This window comes from Gigantopelta aegis, chromosome 1 (genome assembly GCF_016097555.1).
Source record: "Gigantopelta aegis isolate Gae_Host chromosome 1, Gae_host_genome, whole genome shotgun sequence".
In the NCBI taxonomy this organism is placed as follows: domain Eukaryota; kingdom Metazoa; phylum Mollusca; class Gastropoda; order Neomphalida; family Peltospiridae; genus Gigantopelta; species Gigantopelta aegis.
The window spans coordinates 2,432,541-2,444,376 of NC_054699.1; the positions used below are offsets into that span (position 1 = coordinate 2,432,541).

Here is an 11,836-nt window from a genome sequence, read left to right on the forward strand (position 1 = left end):
AAATCTGAGGTAACCGGAAGTCGGTTCACGTGGTTTTTACCTAGGTAACCAATTGTTCGGTTACGTGAATTATATTTGCGTAACCCATGGGTTATCTGATCGGTTACCTCAAAATTACGTTGAAATTATATTTTAAATACATAGTTTTTAGCTGAAACATAAAGTTTTTTACTCAAATACCCAAATAGAAAACATTTTCGTTCTATTGAAAAAAATATTTATTAAAAAAATGTCTTTAATGCTTGTTAATAAATATATTTTGTTTAAAAGTTGATTATACTCTCAAGTCATTTATGTTTGTTTTACAACAATATTATAAAAGAACTGAATATTAGCCCCAGTACTGAAACAAAATTCAGGGGCGTAGCCAGAAATATTCTTAGAATTACGCACGCCAAAGGCGTGCCCGAGCGGGGGGATTCGGGGGGCCTCCCCCTGTGAAAACTTTGAAACTCAGGACGCCTATAGATGCATTTTTGAAAATCTTTTTTCGAGTCAATTTTAAGAGGTCTATTTTATAGAACAATTACAGACAGCCTCGACCTATTCCCGGATTTTGTTTTTGAATTACGCACATGCGTACTGTGCGTAATGGGCGGTACGCCTTTGAAATAGATAAATACTCATTTGTAGGGATTCCTTTTTGCGATTTGCGGTGGCTATGCTACTTTCACTTCATCGATGGTACTTATATACTTTGGATTCCTGTTTACGTTAAAACTGTTTTTAACGTATGTAAAATAACAGCAGAAAATTTAGCCGTCCCAAGCGGTCCGAGCACATTTCTTTAAAACTGTTTTAAAACTGTAGACTGGTCGCAAGTTACAACTGTTGCAATATAATGTTGTTTACTGGTTTGCTGCGCATCAAGTATCTAAAAATCAGTCTAAAACATTTGTTGGAATACCAGTAGTATGTCTGCATGAATAAACTTCCTGTAATCGTGAAGTTTGCAAGTTTTAATTTCTGAACGTTTACAGGTCATGATGTAACCGATTTGCGGTTCGCGTAAATTTAATTTTGCGTAACCGACGAGCGAACAGAACGGCAGTTCGCGTGAAATATTGTGTCCTGTAAAGGGTTATGCAAAATGTCTAAATTTGCGTCAGTTATTTTTTGTTCACATATGAAATTAAGGTCATCATTTACATGGACATAAAGGGTTATGCAAAAAGGAAATGAGTTACTTCAATTTATTTTTGCTTGACTGATAAAAGGGTTATGCAAATTTTCAATTCTTTGAGGCTGGTAATTGTAATGCTCACCTTATTCTTTGAAGCTTGTAATTGTAATGCTCACCTTATTCTTTGAAGCTTGTAATTGTAATGCTCACCCTATTATTTGAAGCTTGTAATTGTAATGCTCACCTTATTATTTGAAGCTTGTAATTGTAATGCTCACTCTATTCTTTGAAGCTTGTAATTGAAATGCTCACCTTATTCTTTGAAGCTTGTAATTGTAATGCTCCCCCTATTATTTGAAGCTTGTAATTGTAATGCTCACCCTATTCTTTGAAGCTTGTAATTGTAATGCTCACCCTATTCTTTGAAGCTTGTAATTGTAATGCTCACCTTATTCTTTGAAGCTTGTAATTGTAATGCTCACTCTATTCTTTGAAGCTTGTAATTGTAATGCTCACCTTATTCTTTGAAGCTTGTAATTGTAATGCTCACCCTATTATTTGAAGCTTGTAATTGTAATGCTCACCCTATTCTTTGAAGCTTGTAATTGTAATGCTCACCTTATTCTTTGAAGCTTGTAATTGTAATGCTCACCTTATTCTTTGAAGCTTGTAATTGTAATGCTCACCCTATTCTTTGAAGCTTGTAATTGTAATGCTCACCTTATTCTTTGAAGCTTGTAATTGTAATGCTCACCCTATTCTTTGAAATTTGTAATTGTAATGCTCACCTTATTCTTTGAAGCTTGTAATTGTAATGCTCACCTTATTCTTTGAAGCTTGTAATTGTAATGCTCACCCTATTCCTAATGTTCAAATTGAACAAATAATGGGGTCCTAGTATTTCGACTGCAATGAAATAGCATGTATAATTGCCGTTGGAATATTTTCCACGTGGGACGTGCCAAGTTGTAGAGAATAACTGGTCACTGCATTCTGATGTTGGATTTATCCTGTGATTAACACAAGACTGCCAAGCAGTGTTGGCCATTCGATCTGGGGGCGGGAAGTAGCCCAGTGGTAAAGCACTCGCTTGATGTGTGGTCGGTTTGGGATCGATCCCCGTCGGTGGGCCCATTGTGCTATTTCTCGTTCCAGCCAGTGCACCACGACTGGTATATCAAAGGACGTGGTATGTGCTATTCTGTCTGTGGGATGGTACATATAAAAGATCCCTTGCTGCTAATGGAAAAAATGTAGCAGGTTTCTTCTATGACTGTCAAAATGACCATATGTTTGACATCCAACAGCTGATGATTAATAAATCAATGTGCTCTAGGGATGTTGTTAAACAAAACAAACTTGTTCCATTTGATCTGAGCATGATAAATTTGATATCTTGAGGTGTGAATCAGTTATTTTATTTAGTCAGCATTCCCATCAAAAAAGAATTGGAAAATGTTATTTATTCCATTTTTTTTGGTGCAAAATGTTTACCATCAGTCTTGCAAATCTTTTTTCAATAAGATGTCTTGTTTGAGTGTTTTTAAGAGATGCTTATCAGTTGAATCATCTGTGTTGTTAATGATTACCTTTAAAACAGGTTACCATTATGGAAGACAATAAACAATAAAGAACTAATATTAATAATAGAATAATGTGAAACCTTTTTCTTTTTGTTTTGTCTTTTATTTATTTATTTTTATACTATATACATCTGGAAATGCTTTGTTTTGCAGGACTCGAGTATACAGAAAATTATAATAAATTCCACCTCAGCAAATAAAGAGAAAATCAAAACTTGGATCAAGGATCAAGGTAATAATGAAATAACAATAGTTTCTATATCTCCTGTTGATACTGGTGGGTTTAAAAAAAAAATCTACAACTATATGATCTATATTCAGCCTCTTCAACTAAATATTTATGGTATGTTTCTATAGGGCAAAAGAGTAAATAATCTGGGGAAAAAGACAAAGAGGTAAAAATTGTGTGGATTGTATGGGAATTGCTGATTTTAGCACTAACTGTTTTTGTTCTTTGATTAAAAACTCACAGGTACCTCTACTTTTCAAGACACTGATTAAAGGGACATTCCTGAATTTGCTGCATTGTAAGATGTTTCCGACTAATAAAATATTTCTACGATTAAACTTGCATATTAAATATATTTTCTTGTTTAGAATATCAGTGTCTGTATATTCAATGTGTTTCTGGTCATCTTAATATTTGTAAGAAGCCCAAACTGGATTTTGTCTTCAAATAATTTCATACGTACGAAAAAATAATATTTTGCGAAATAAAATGAAATTTAACAAAGTACAAATATTAGAATGATCAGAAACACATTTAATATACAGCTACTAGTATTTTATGCAAAAAAATATATTTGATATGGAATTATACAATCGTTAAAAAGTCTTTGTTAGTCGACAACATCTTAAAAATTGCAACAAACTCAGGAATATCCCTTTAAACAAAAAAAATTGTCCCTTCTCTGAATTCGAAAAATGTATACCCATTTTGAATATTACATACAATTTAAGCACTTTTAAGTCCCTCCCACATTTTGTTTTCGCCTTAATGACCATACAGATATAAGAGATGTTATTAATTTCAATATGATCTTACAAATCGGTTCAGGTTCATTAATTCTATGCTAAAGCTCACTTTCTCATTTATCGTGCAACCCTGATTCATTGTCAAAATTCGTTTTGAGAAAGTATCAGCTAACCTTTGCATTTCACCGATTCAGAATTTAACTCTGCTCAAAATCAAAACTATATGACATGGCATGTTAAATCTTTTATCACATTGTAAGTGGTTCATTGTAAACCAAGTTTGTCTGAGCATAGTTCAAGCTTTAAACCTTTTTATAGTTAAACCGCTGATGTGAAATCATTAAACCGCTGAAGGGAAATCATTAAACCGCTGAAGTGAAATTGTGCCTAGGAGGTAGAGTGATCGATGTGTGTTTATTTGTGTTTCTTGTTTCAGCGTGTAAGTTCCTCGAGCGGTATTTCTCCAGTGAGAATGCTGGCGGCAGTCATCCGGCTCTTGGGGTGCTGAAGCGACTCTGCACAGCCACAGAGAAACTCTCCCTTGAGGTACGTTTTATTTCAGTGTTCTCACCTCATTACTAAGTGTCAGATGGCGATTCTGTATTTTAACTTTTTTCTGTATGTGACAGTGGGTGGTAGAACACTCGTCTAAGGTGCTATGGACCATAGAATTGATCGCCATACATAGAACTGGGATTTTTCCCCTAACGCATCCAGTGTTCCATGACTAGTGCATAAAATATCATACATCACATCTGATATATATATATCTCAACGTGATATAAATATAATACATCACACAAGATATAAATATCATACGTCTCACATGATATAAATATTATACATCACCTCTATGAGATACAGATCTATACTAAACATAAATAGTGTCATTGAATTTGTTTGCATGTATTTTTTTCATACCTGATAATATTTTTAATTACTAAAAGTTTGTATGAACTTTTCCAGCCTTTTACTAAAATATTGCATTTTAGAAATGGTTTCAACTAATATGTAAAGTTGTATTAGCATCTCGACTTTAAAAAACGTTTTCATAAAGGTATGGGAAAAGAAAGAAAGAACAAGTAATAAAAAAAATGAAAATACAAATTAGTTTTTAATTATGATTTATATTAATTTTACTGACAGGAGGACCACGGGATTGAGGTTTTGAAGGAAATTTCCAGTATTATGCACGAGAGTGACGTTTCTCCATTTGAGATAATTCACAGTGGCCTTGTCAAGAAGATGCTCCAGTACCTGACGACGACATCGGGGGCAGTACATCGAGATCTTCGCATACGCCGCTTTCTGCATGTCTTCCTCAACTGTCCTGTAAGTGTCTAACACTTGTTTATAGATACCAACGCTCGCCCCTTTGTCCCAGACAATGGCAGGACTTAGGCCTGGGATAAAGCATTTGCTTAATGTGCGGTCGGTTTCAGATTGACCCCTTTCGGTGGACCTATTGAGCTTTTTTACATTACAGCGAGTACTCCTCCATCTTGTCTGTAGGATGGTACTGCTAACAAAATTGAGTGCATTATTAAAAAATATATTTCTTTCTTTTTTGTTTCTTAGTTTCTTTGGCCAATTTTAGATTCATGGATGTTGATGGTTTTATTGTTTTGTTTTTATTTCAGCCCTTTTTGACATAAAATATATATGGAAAGCAGATGGTTTGTTTTGAAATGTTGAAAAATGTCCTTTATTTTGTATGGTGCATAGTTTTCAGCTTTTTCGAGATCTTTTTAACTTATTTTTAAATGGCTGTCACAAGATTTTAATTATTGTTATTGTAGGAACCACATGTTGTGTACATGAAAGAGCGAGGGAAGGAAGGAAACACTTCACTTTCTCCTCTTGTCAGTAAAATGGTCGGCTGCCTTCATCAGTTGGAACAGGTTTGTAACTTGATCTGTTTAATTCTTGTTAGCTTTTCATTTCTCTACTCCCCATTACCTAATTTTTTTTACACCCTGACCAGGTTCTCTATTCATTTTATTTCATTTCAACTTATTTTCGTGCTTATATCCAATTAAGGTTCAAGCACGCTGTCCTGGGCACACACCTCTGCTGTCTGGGCCGTATCTTTCTTCTGCGTTCAAACTATAGTTGCTCATGCTTTAAATTTGGAGTCCAGTTGTGGTGGTAAAGGACTATCTGTCCAGGACAGTTGGTTAGTTGTTAATTATTAGTGGTTAGTGAGAGAGAAGAGGGTGTAGTGGCCTTACACCTACCCATTGAGCCCTTAAAATTTATTTCCGATGGCTTAACGACGATGCCACTGAGGCTGGTCTCTATTCATTAACGTACTTAACTAACGTATCATACTTACCTACCCATTTTAAGTGATCCAGGTTAGTCATTAAACAAAAGAAACTTTGAAAAACAAAATTAATTATGGGCGGGACCCAGTAATACAGTGCTTACCTGATGGCACAGTTGGTCTGGGATCAATCCTTGTTTGGTGGGCCCATTAGATTATTTCTCATTCCAGTCACTGCAGTACGACTGGTATACCAAAGACTGTGGTATGTGCTATCCTGTGTGTGGGATGGTGCGTATAAAAGATCCCTTACTAATGGAAAAATGTAGCTGGTTTCCTCTCTAAGACTACATGTCAGAATTACCCAGTGTTTGACATCCAATAGCCGATAATTAATACATCAATGTGCTCTTGTGGTGTCGTTAAACAAAACAAACTTTAACTTAATAAAAATGAAGAAATCTGAAAATACTTAAGATAGAATGTTAACATCTGGAACATCTATTATCTCCTATTGTTTTCTTTTCACCCTTCCCTCTGACACCATATAATCATAATTACAATGTGTTGAGTGCGTCATTAAATAAAATAAGTTATTCTTTCTTTCTGTTTTTAAAAAAACATTCTAGACGATTATTTGTGTTTCAGTTCCAAGTGAAAGTGCACGACCTGCCTGGAGGACACAGCAGTAGTGGGCGTGGCTCCAATGCTTTAAAGTTCTTCAGTACACATCAGTTAAAGGTTTGTGTTTACTTAATTGTTGAAAAAAAAATACTGCAGTGTTAATAACATGCATTTCTTTACCATTAGGGACAAACAGAGATGGGATAACTACGTGGTCATCAAATTTTTATCTTTTTTCTTGTAATTTGCTTCTTAATGTGTACATATTTTAAAAATAGTTTTTTGATGTTTGGTTTTTACAGTGCCAATTGCAGCGCCACCCGTCTTGTACTGCGTTGAGGTCCTGGAAAGGAGGTCCAGTCAAAATAGACCCGTTGGCCCTGGTCCAGGCCATTGAGCGCTACCTGGTCATGAGAGGGTATGGACGGCCAAAGGTAATGTTTATTATACCTTGTTTTTTTAGTCAGCTTCTGTTAATTTTGAACCTTCCTTTCCAAGAGAGGACTGGATGTAGACTCCGCTAATTTTTTTACCCATGGTAATTTTCAGTCCTGTGCTTTAATACAAACATACTTTACTACGTTATAAAGTAACTAGATAACTGACTGTTAAAATTTTATTTTCTATAAACGACAGTGCGAATTATGTCTTTAGAAAGGTCATGACCTCTGATCAGCTGATCGATGGTATCATTCTGTATGACTGCATAGGCTGTTATTCACAGTCTACATTTTGTTCTTTCAATGCATACTTAAACCGAAAAATATTTGTGATCAATTCTTATAATTAAAGTTAGTCAATTATATAAGAAAATGCATGTTTGAATAGTTTCGTTAAACCTCGAGTACCTTTACAGTACTGTCTGTTGACAATGATATAAATAACATTTTAATATATATCGCAATACCCATGTATGTTATTTATTTTGTTAGAAACCTTCCTTCCTCAAAATACAGTTGACAAGGATATAAATAACATTTTGTAATTAGAAAATATACAGGATACTCATATTTAGAGATACTGTGTTAAAAAAAATTTCTAATGTCCATGATCTAATCTATCTTTTACAGGATGGTGACGAAGAAGTCAGTGAAGACGAAAATTCTGATGAAGATGTCGAGGACACCATGGTAACTATCTTTATAATGTGTGCACGTGTAAACAAGTAACTATCTTTATAATGTGTGCACATGTAAACAAGTGTAACTGACAACGTAAATTTCTTGCTCCAGCCAGTGCACCACGACTGGTACATCAAAGGCCGTGGTAAGTGCTATCCTGTCTATGGGGTGGTGCATATAAAAGATCCCTTGTTGCTAATCGAAAAGAGTAGCCTATGAAGTGGCGACAGTGGGTTTCCTCTGTCAATATCTGTGTGGTCTTTAACCATATGTCCGACACCATATAACCGTGACTAAAATGTGTTGAGTGCGTCGTTAAATAAAACATTTCCTTCCTTCCGACGACATAAATAGGATGGTTATAACAAAATTTGAAGCCAGCAGTCATAGGCATTTAACAAGAGGCTGAAAACAACAGCAACAACTTGACCGAATAAAACAAATGCAAATTACGAAATTGGTGAGGGTGGGGAATAGAAGGGTTAATTAAAACAACATGCATAATGCACGCTATTTAATTGCCCCCACCCTCCACTAAAAAGGGGCAAAAAAACCAACACCCTTTGCAAACATCCACCTACCCCTATGTGGATTTACATAATCATAGGAGTCGGAAGTGGGCAGGATGAGTAACTCGGAGTTTTTATATATAGTCTTTTGATGGGTCGTATCATGGTATGGCATTGTCCGTCCATAATCTTTTCGTTTGCGGACGGACAAGTGGTGATGTTCATCAGTCAGGGCGCGACCCTGCCTCGAGTTAGAGAGGAAACCTGCTACATTCTTCGATTAATCTTCTTGTATTTGAATAATACATGAGATTATTTTCCACCTAACTGCAGGCGGCGGTGTTCTTCAGTCAGGGCACGACACCGCCTCGAGTTAGAGAGAAAACCCGCTACATTCTTCGATGAGTCTTGTTATATTTGAATAATACATGAGATTATTTTCCACCTAACTGCAGGCGGCAGTGTTCTTCAGTCAGGGCACGACACCGCCTCGAGTTAGAGAGGAAACCCGCTACATTGTTCCATGAGTCTTGTTATATTTGAATCATACATGAGATTATTTTTCACCTAACTGCAGGCGGCGGTGTTCATTAGTCAGGGCACGGCGCGACACCGCCTTGAGTTCCTGATGGGCGAGCACGTGTTGCCGTACAACATGACGGTGTATCAGGCCATCAAGCAGTTCAGCCATGCCACGGACCGCGAGAACAGTGAAACCGACACCGACACAGACACAGAGAACCCCCTCGGTCACACCAACATCTGGGTCCAGACACACACCATATGGTGAGCTGCACACGTTTCATGTCGGTAAACTGAGGTAGTTTAGGGTTCAGACACACACCGTATGGTGAGCACATGTTCCACTTAGTGGAAACCAGAGGTTCTAGAATGTCAGTCATGCTTCCCATCTCTGTCTCTTTCTCTTTCTCTTTCTCTGTCTCTCTCTTTCTCTTTCTCTGTCTCTCTCTTTCTCTGTTTGTCTATCTCTTTCTCTGTCTCTGTCACTCTCCCTCTCTCCACCGTCTCTCTCCCTCCTCCCTCTCTCTCTTTCTCTGTCTCTCTCTCTGTCTCTGTCTCTGTTTCTCTCTCTCTCTCTCTCTCTCTCTCTCTCTCTCTCTCTCTCTCTCTCTCTCTCTCTCTCTCTCTCTCTCTCTCTCTCTCTCTCTCTCTCTCTCTGTGTGTGGATGTTGTAACTATAACTAAGTGTCAAAATAACCTTCTGTTAAACACTAAATAGCTGAGGTTTAAAATGTGACGAGATGTTGTTACATAACAATTCCTTTCCTTTACTGTATTGATGTATGATTATTTAGGTATCGAACTGCCCCAGATATGGAGGATGTAACGGCTACAAGTCCAAAGAAAACGAAAGCAGAAACGAAAGGAGGCAAGTCTTCAAGGAGGAAAACTGATGATATGCATAAAGGTATTGTTAGCCGACATGATTTCCTGTTTACTTAATGTGGGGATATGATTTTTTAGGGTTTTTTGTTAATCTGATTTCTGCTTTTTTATGTAGAATAGTTGTCACAAAGTAAACTTGTGCATTGTGATATGTTGTCATAATTGACCTAAATTCATACCTTTTTTTTTTTTTTTTTATTCAAATTTTTATTCGGAGCTTCAAAACACATATATTACAGTACATAATGAAATGTTACATTTTCTGTTAAAACACACAGTTATTAATACAAGAAGATATGTATTACATGTGAAGTACTCTACTAAGATATTGCCACTTTTTTCTTATTTTACTAGCTTTTTCTGTGGGGTAAAGATAAAGAGAATACAATTCAATCTGCTTATAACGACCGGCAATTTACTCTTCCAATTGAAATTTTATCCCCCACTATAATACTTCTTTATGTGATATTTGCATACAATATATACAACGTGATATTCAAGTACTTCAGTCATGTTTCTATAATATGTGTGAAGATACATTTTCCAGTCTAATTTATACATCAACAAAAACAAATTTCCAACCCCTCTCCCCAAAGTCTACTTTCATACCTAACTTTCATATAGAAATGCTTTAAACTTTTAAAATTAATTTGTTTGACAAATACCCAATATTCTGTGACATTGTCTAATCCTTTGTTTAATGAAGTTTTTATGCCATGTATAGAAATACTATTAACATTTTAACTTAAGATTTTTATGTGGGTTTTTTTCTTTCACAGATAATCAATGTTCTGTGATAGTACCTATTCTAGCATCCTATTTAACTGAGAAGCTTCCAGCGTTTGTGACGATCCAGGACCCATCTCTAGATGTGATATCGTTGCTGCGGGTCCTGTATGCCCTCAACAGATACTGGGCAACATTATATGATGTAAGTACACAAAACAACCTTGTTTATTCATCTTCTCAGTCCGAAGATGAGATGCAAGTTGTTTTTGTTTTTTTAACTCTTTGGTATGGATATATGGTTGCCATTGTGTAAGATGGAAGGTCAAAAAATGGACCATAAACTATCCCAAGATGATCAATAAAAGATTTAATATTTGAATTTTTAGAAACTGTTTAACCTTTTTGTTGTACTACATAAAAAAAAAAAAAGGGATAGTGATAAACCATATGCAGTATCATAAGTATCAAAATATTGGGTTTCTTTTACTTTATCAAAACTGATTTCTCATTAATCTGTTACTCTTAATTTACTGCTAATCGGTAAAAACCCATCTATGTAGTGGCACTTGGGTTCTTGTTTAACCTAGACTTGTGGGAGGTGGGATATAACTCTGTGTCTTGTGTTATACGATCCATGACCATGGTGTACTGGAAGTTTTTCCCCATCCCAGCCCCGTGACCCAATTTGTCCTGTCCCAATCAGTGCTCCATGACTGGTATATCAAAGGCTGTGGTATGTGCTGTCATTTTTTATTGGAAAGTGCATATAAAAGATCCTTTGCTACTAATGAAAAAAAATGTAAGGTTTTTCCTGTAAGCCTATATCAGAATTATCAAATGGGTGACTTCTTGTAACTGATGATTAATTACTCAGTGTGCTCTAGTGGTGGTGTTAAACAAAAACAAAACATTAAACCTTCCTTTCCTTTATTTATTTATCATCTTTGATCTTGCAGGTGTCTTTCTACTCGAGTCCAGTTCTGCGCCTGTCTGATTTCCACAGCAACAAGCTGTCTGCGAAGGCTAACCGCCAGCTTCAAGACCCTCTCATAATCATGACGGGCAACCTGCCCAACTGGCTCAGCGAGATCGGAACAGCAGCGTAAGTGATGTGGCCATTTCTTAGCCACCAGGGCCCCGTTTTACGAAGCTTATCTTGGCGCTAATTTCACCTTAACTGCACAGTTACCTAATGTACTTATGGTGATATTAGCGCCAAGATCGCTTTGTAAAACGGGGCCCAGACAATCAATGTGCTCTAGTGGTGGTGTTAACCAAAAGAAACTTAACTTTTACCCTCCAGACAGATGTAATAACATTGATCAAGATGAGAATAAAACTGCCCACTTTCCTTTTACTCCTTTCAATTCTCTCATTTCTTCCCAATCTGGCGACTCCTATCTTTCAACAACTTTCGCTGTCCACCTCCACATCCCAGTCTCTCTTGTGGCCATCCGTACCACACACCTGCCATTTCTCATCAGTTGTACCTGTGGGCT

General features: G+C 36.4%; 1 protein-coding gene across 3 annotated transcripts in view; it reads left to right on the forward strand.

Annotated features, from left to right (window-relative positions):
* Positions 1-11,836, forward strand: part of LOC121369166 (E3 ubiquitin-protein ligase TRIP12-like) — a 129,485-nt gene that overhangs the window by 86,792 nt on the left and 30,857 nt on the right. For all 3 annotated transcript variants that reach the window (XM_041494070.1, XM_041494078.1, XM_041494088.1), the window contains 11 exons: positions 2,860-2,938; positions 4,118-4,227; positions 4,828-5,013; positions 5,481-5,582; positions 6,596-6,688; positions 6,874-7,005; positions 7,642-7,701; positions 8,779-8,987; positions 9,518-9,630; positions 10,388-10,539; positions 11,294-11,439. In XM_041494070.1, coding sequence (XP_041350004.1) covers positions 2,860-2,938; positions 4,118-4,227; positions 4,828-5,013; positions 5,481-5,582; positions 6,596-6,688; positions 6,874-7,005; positions 7,642-7,701; positions 8,779-8,987; positions 9,518-9,630; positions 10,388-10,539; positions 11,294-11,439 — 1,382 coding nt within the window. The remainder of the gene's footprint in view (positions 1-2,859; positions 2,939-4,117; positions 4,228-4,827; positions 5,014-5,480; positions 5,583-6,595; positions 6,689-6,873; positions 7,006-7,641; positions 7,702-8,778; positions 8,988-9,517; positions 9,631-10,387; positions 10,540-11,293; positions 11,440-11,836) is intronic.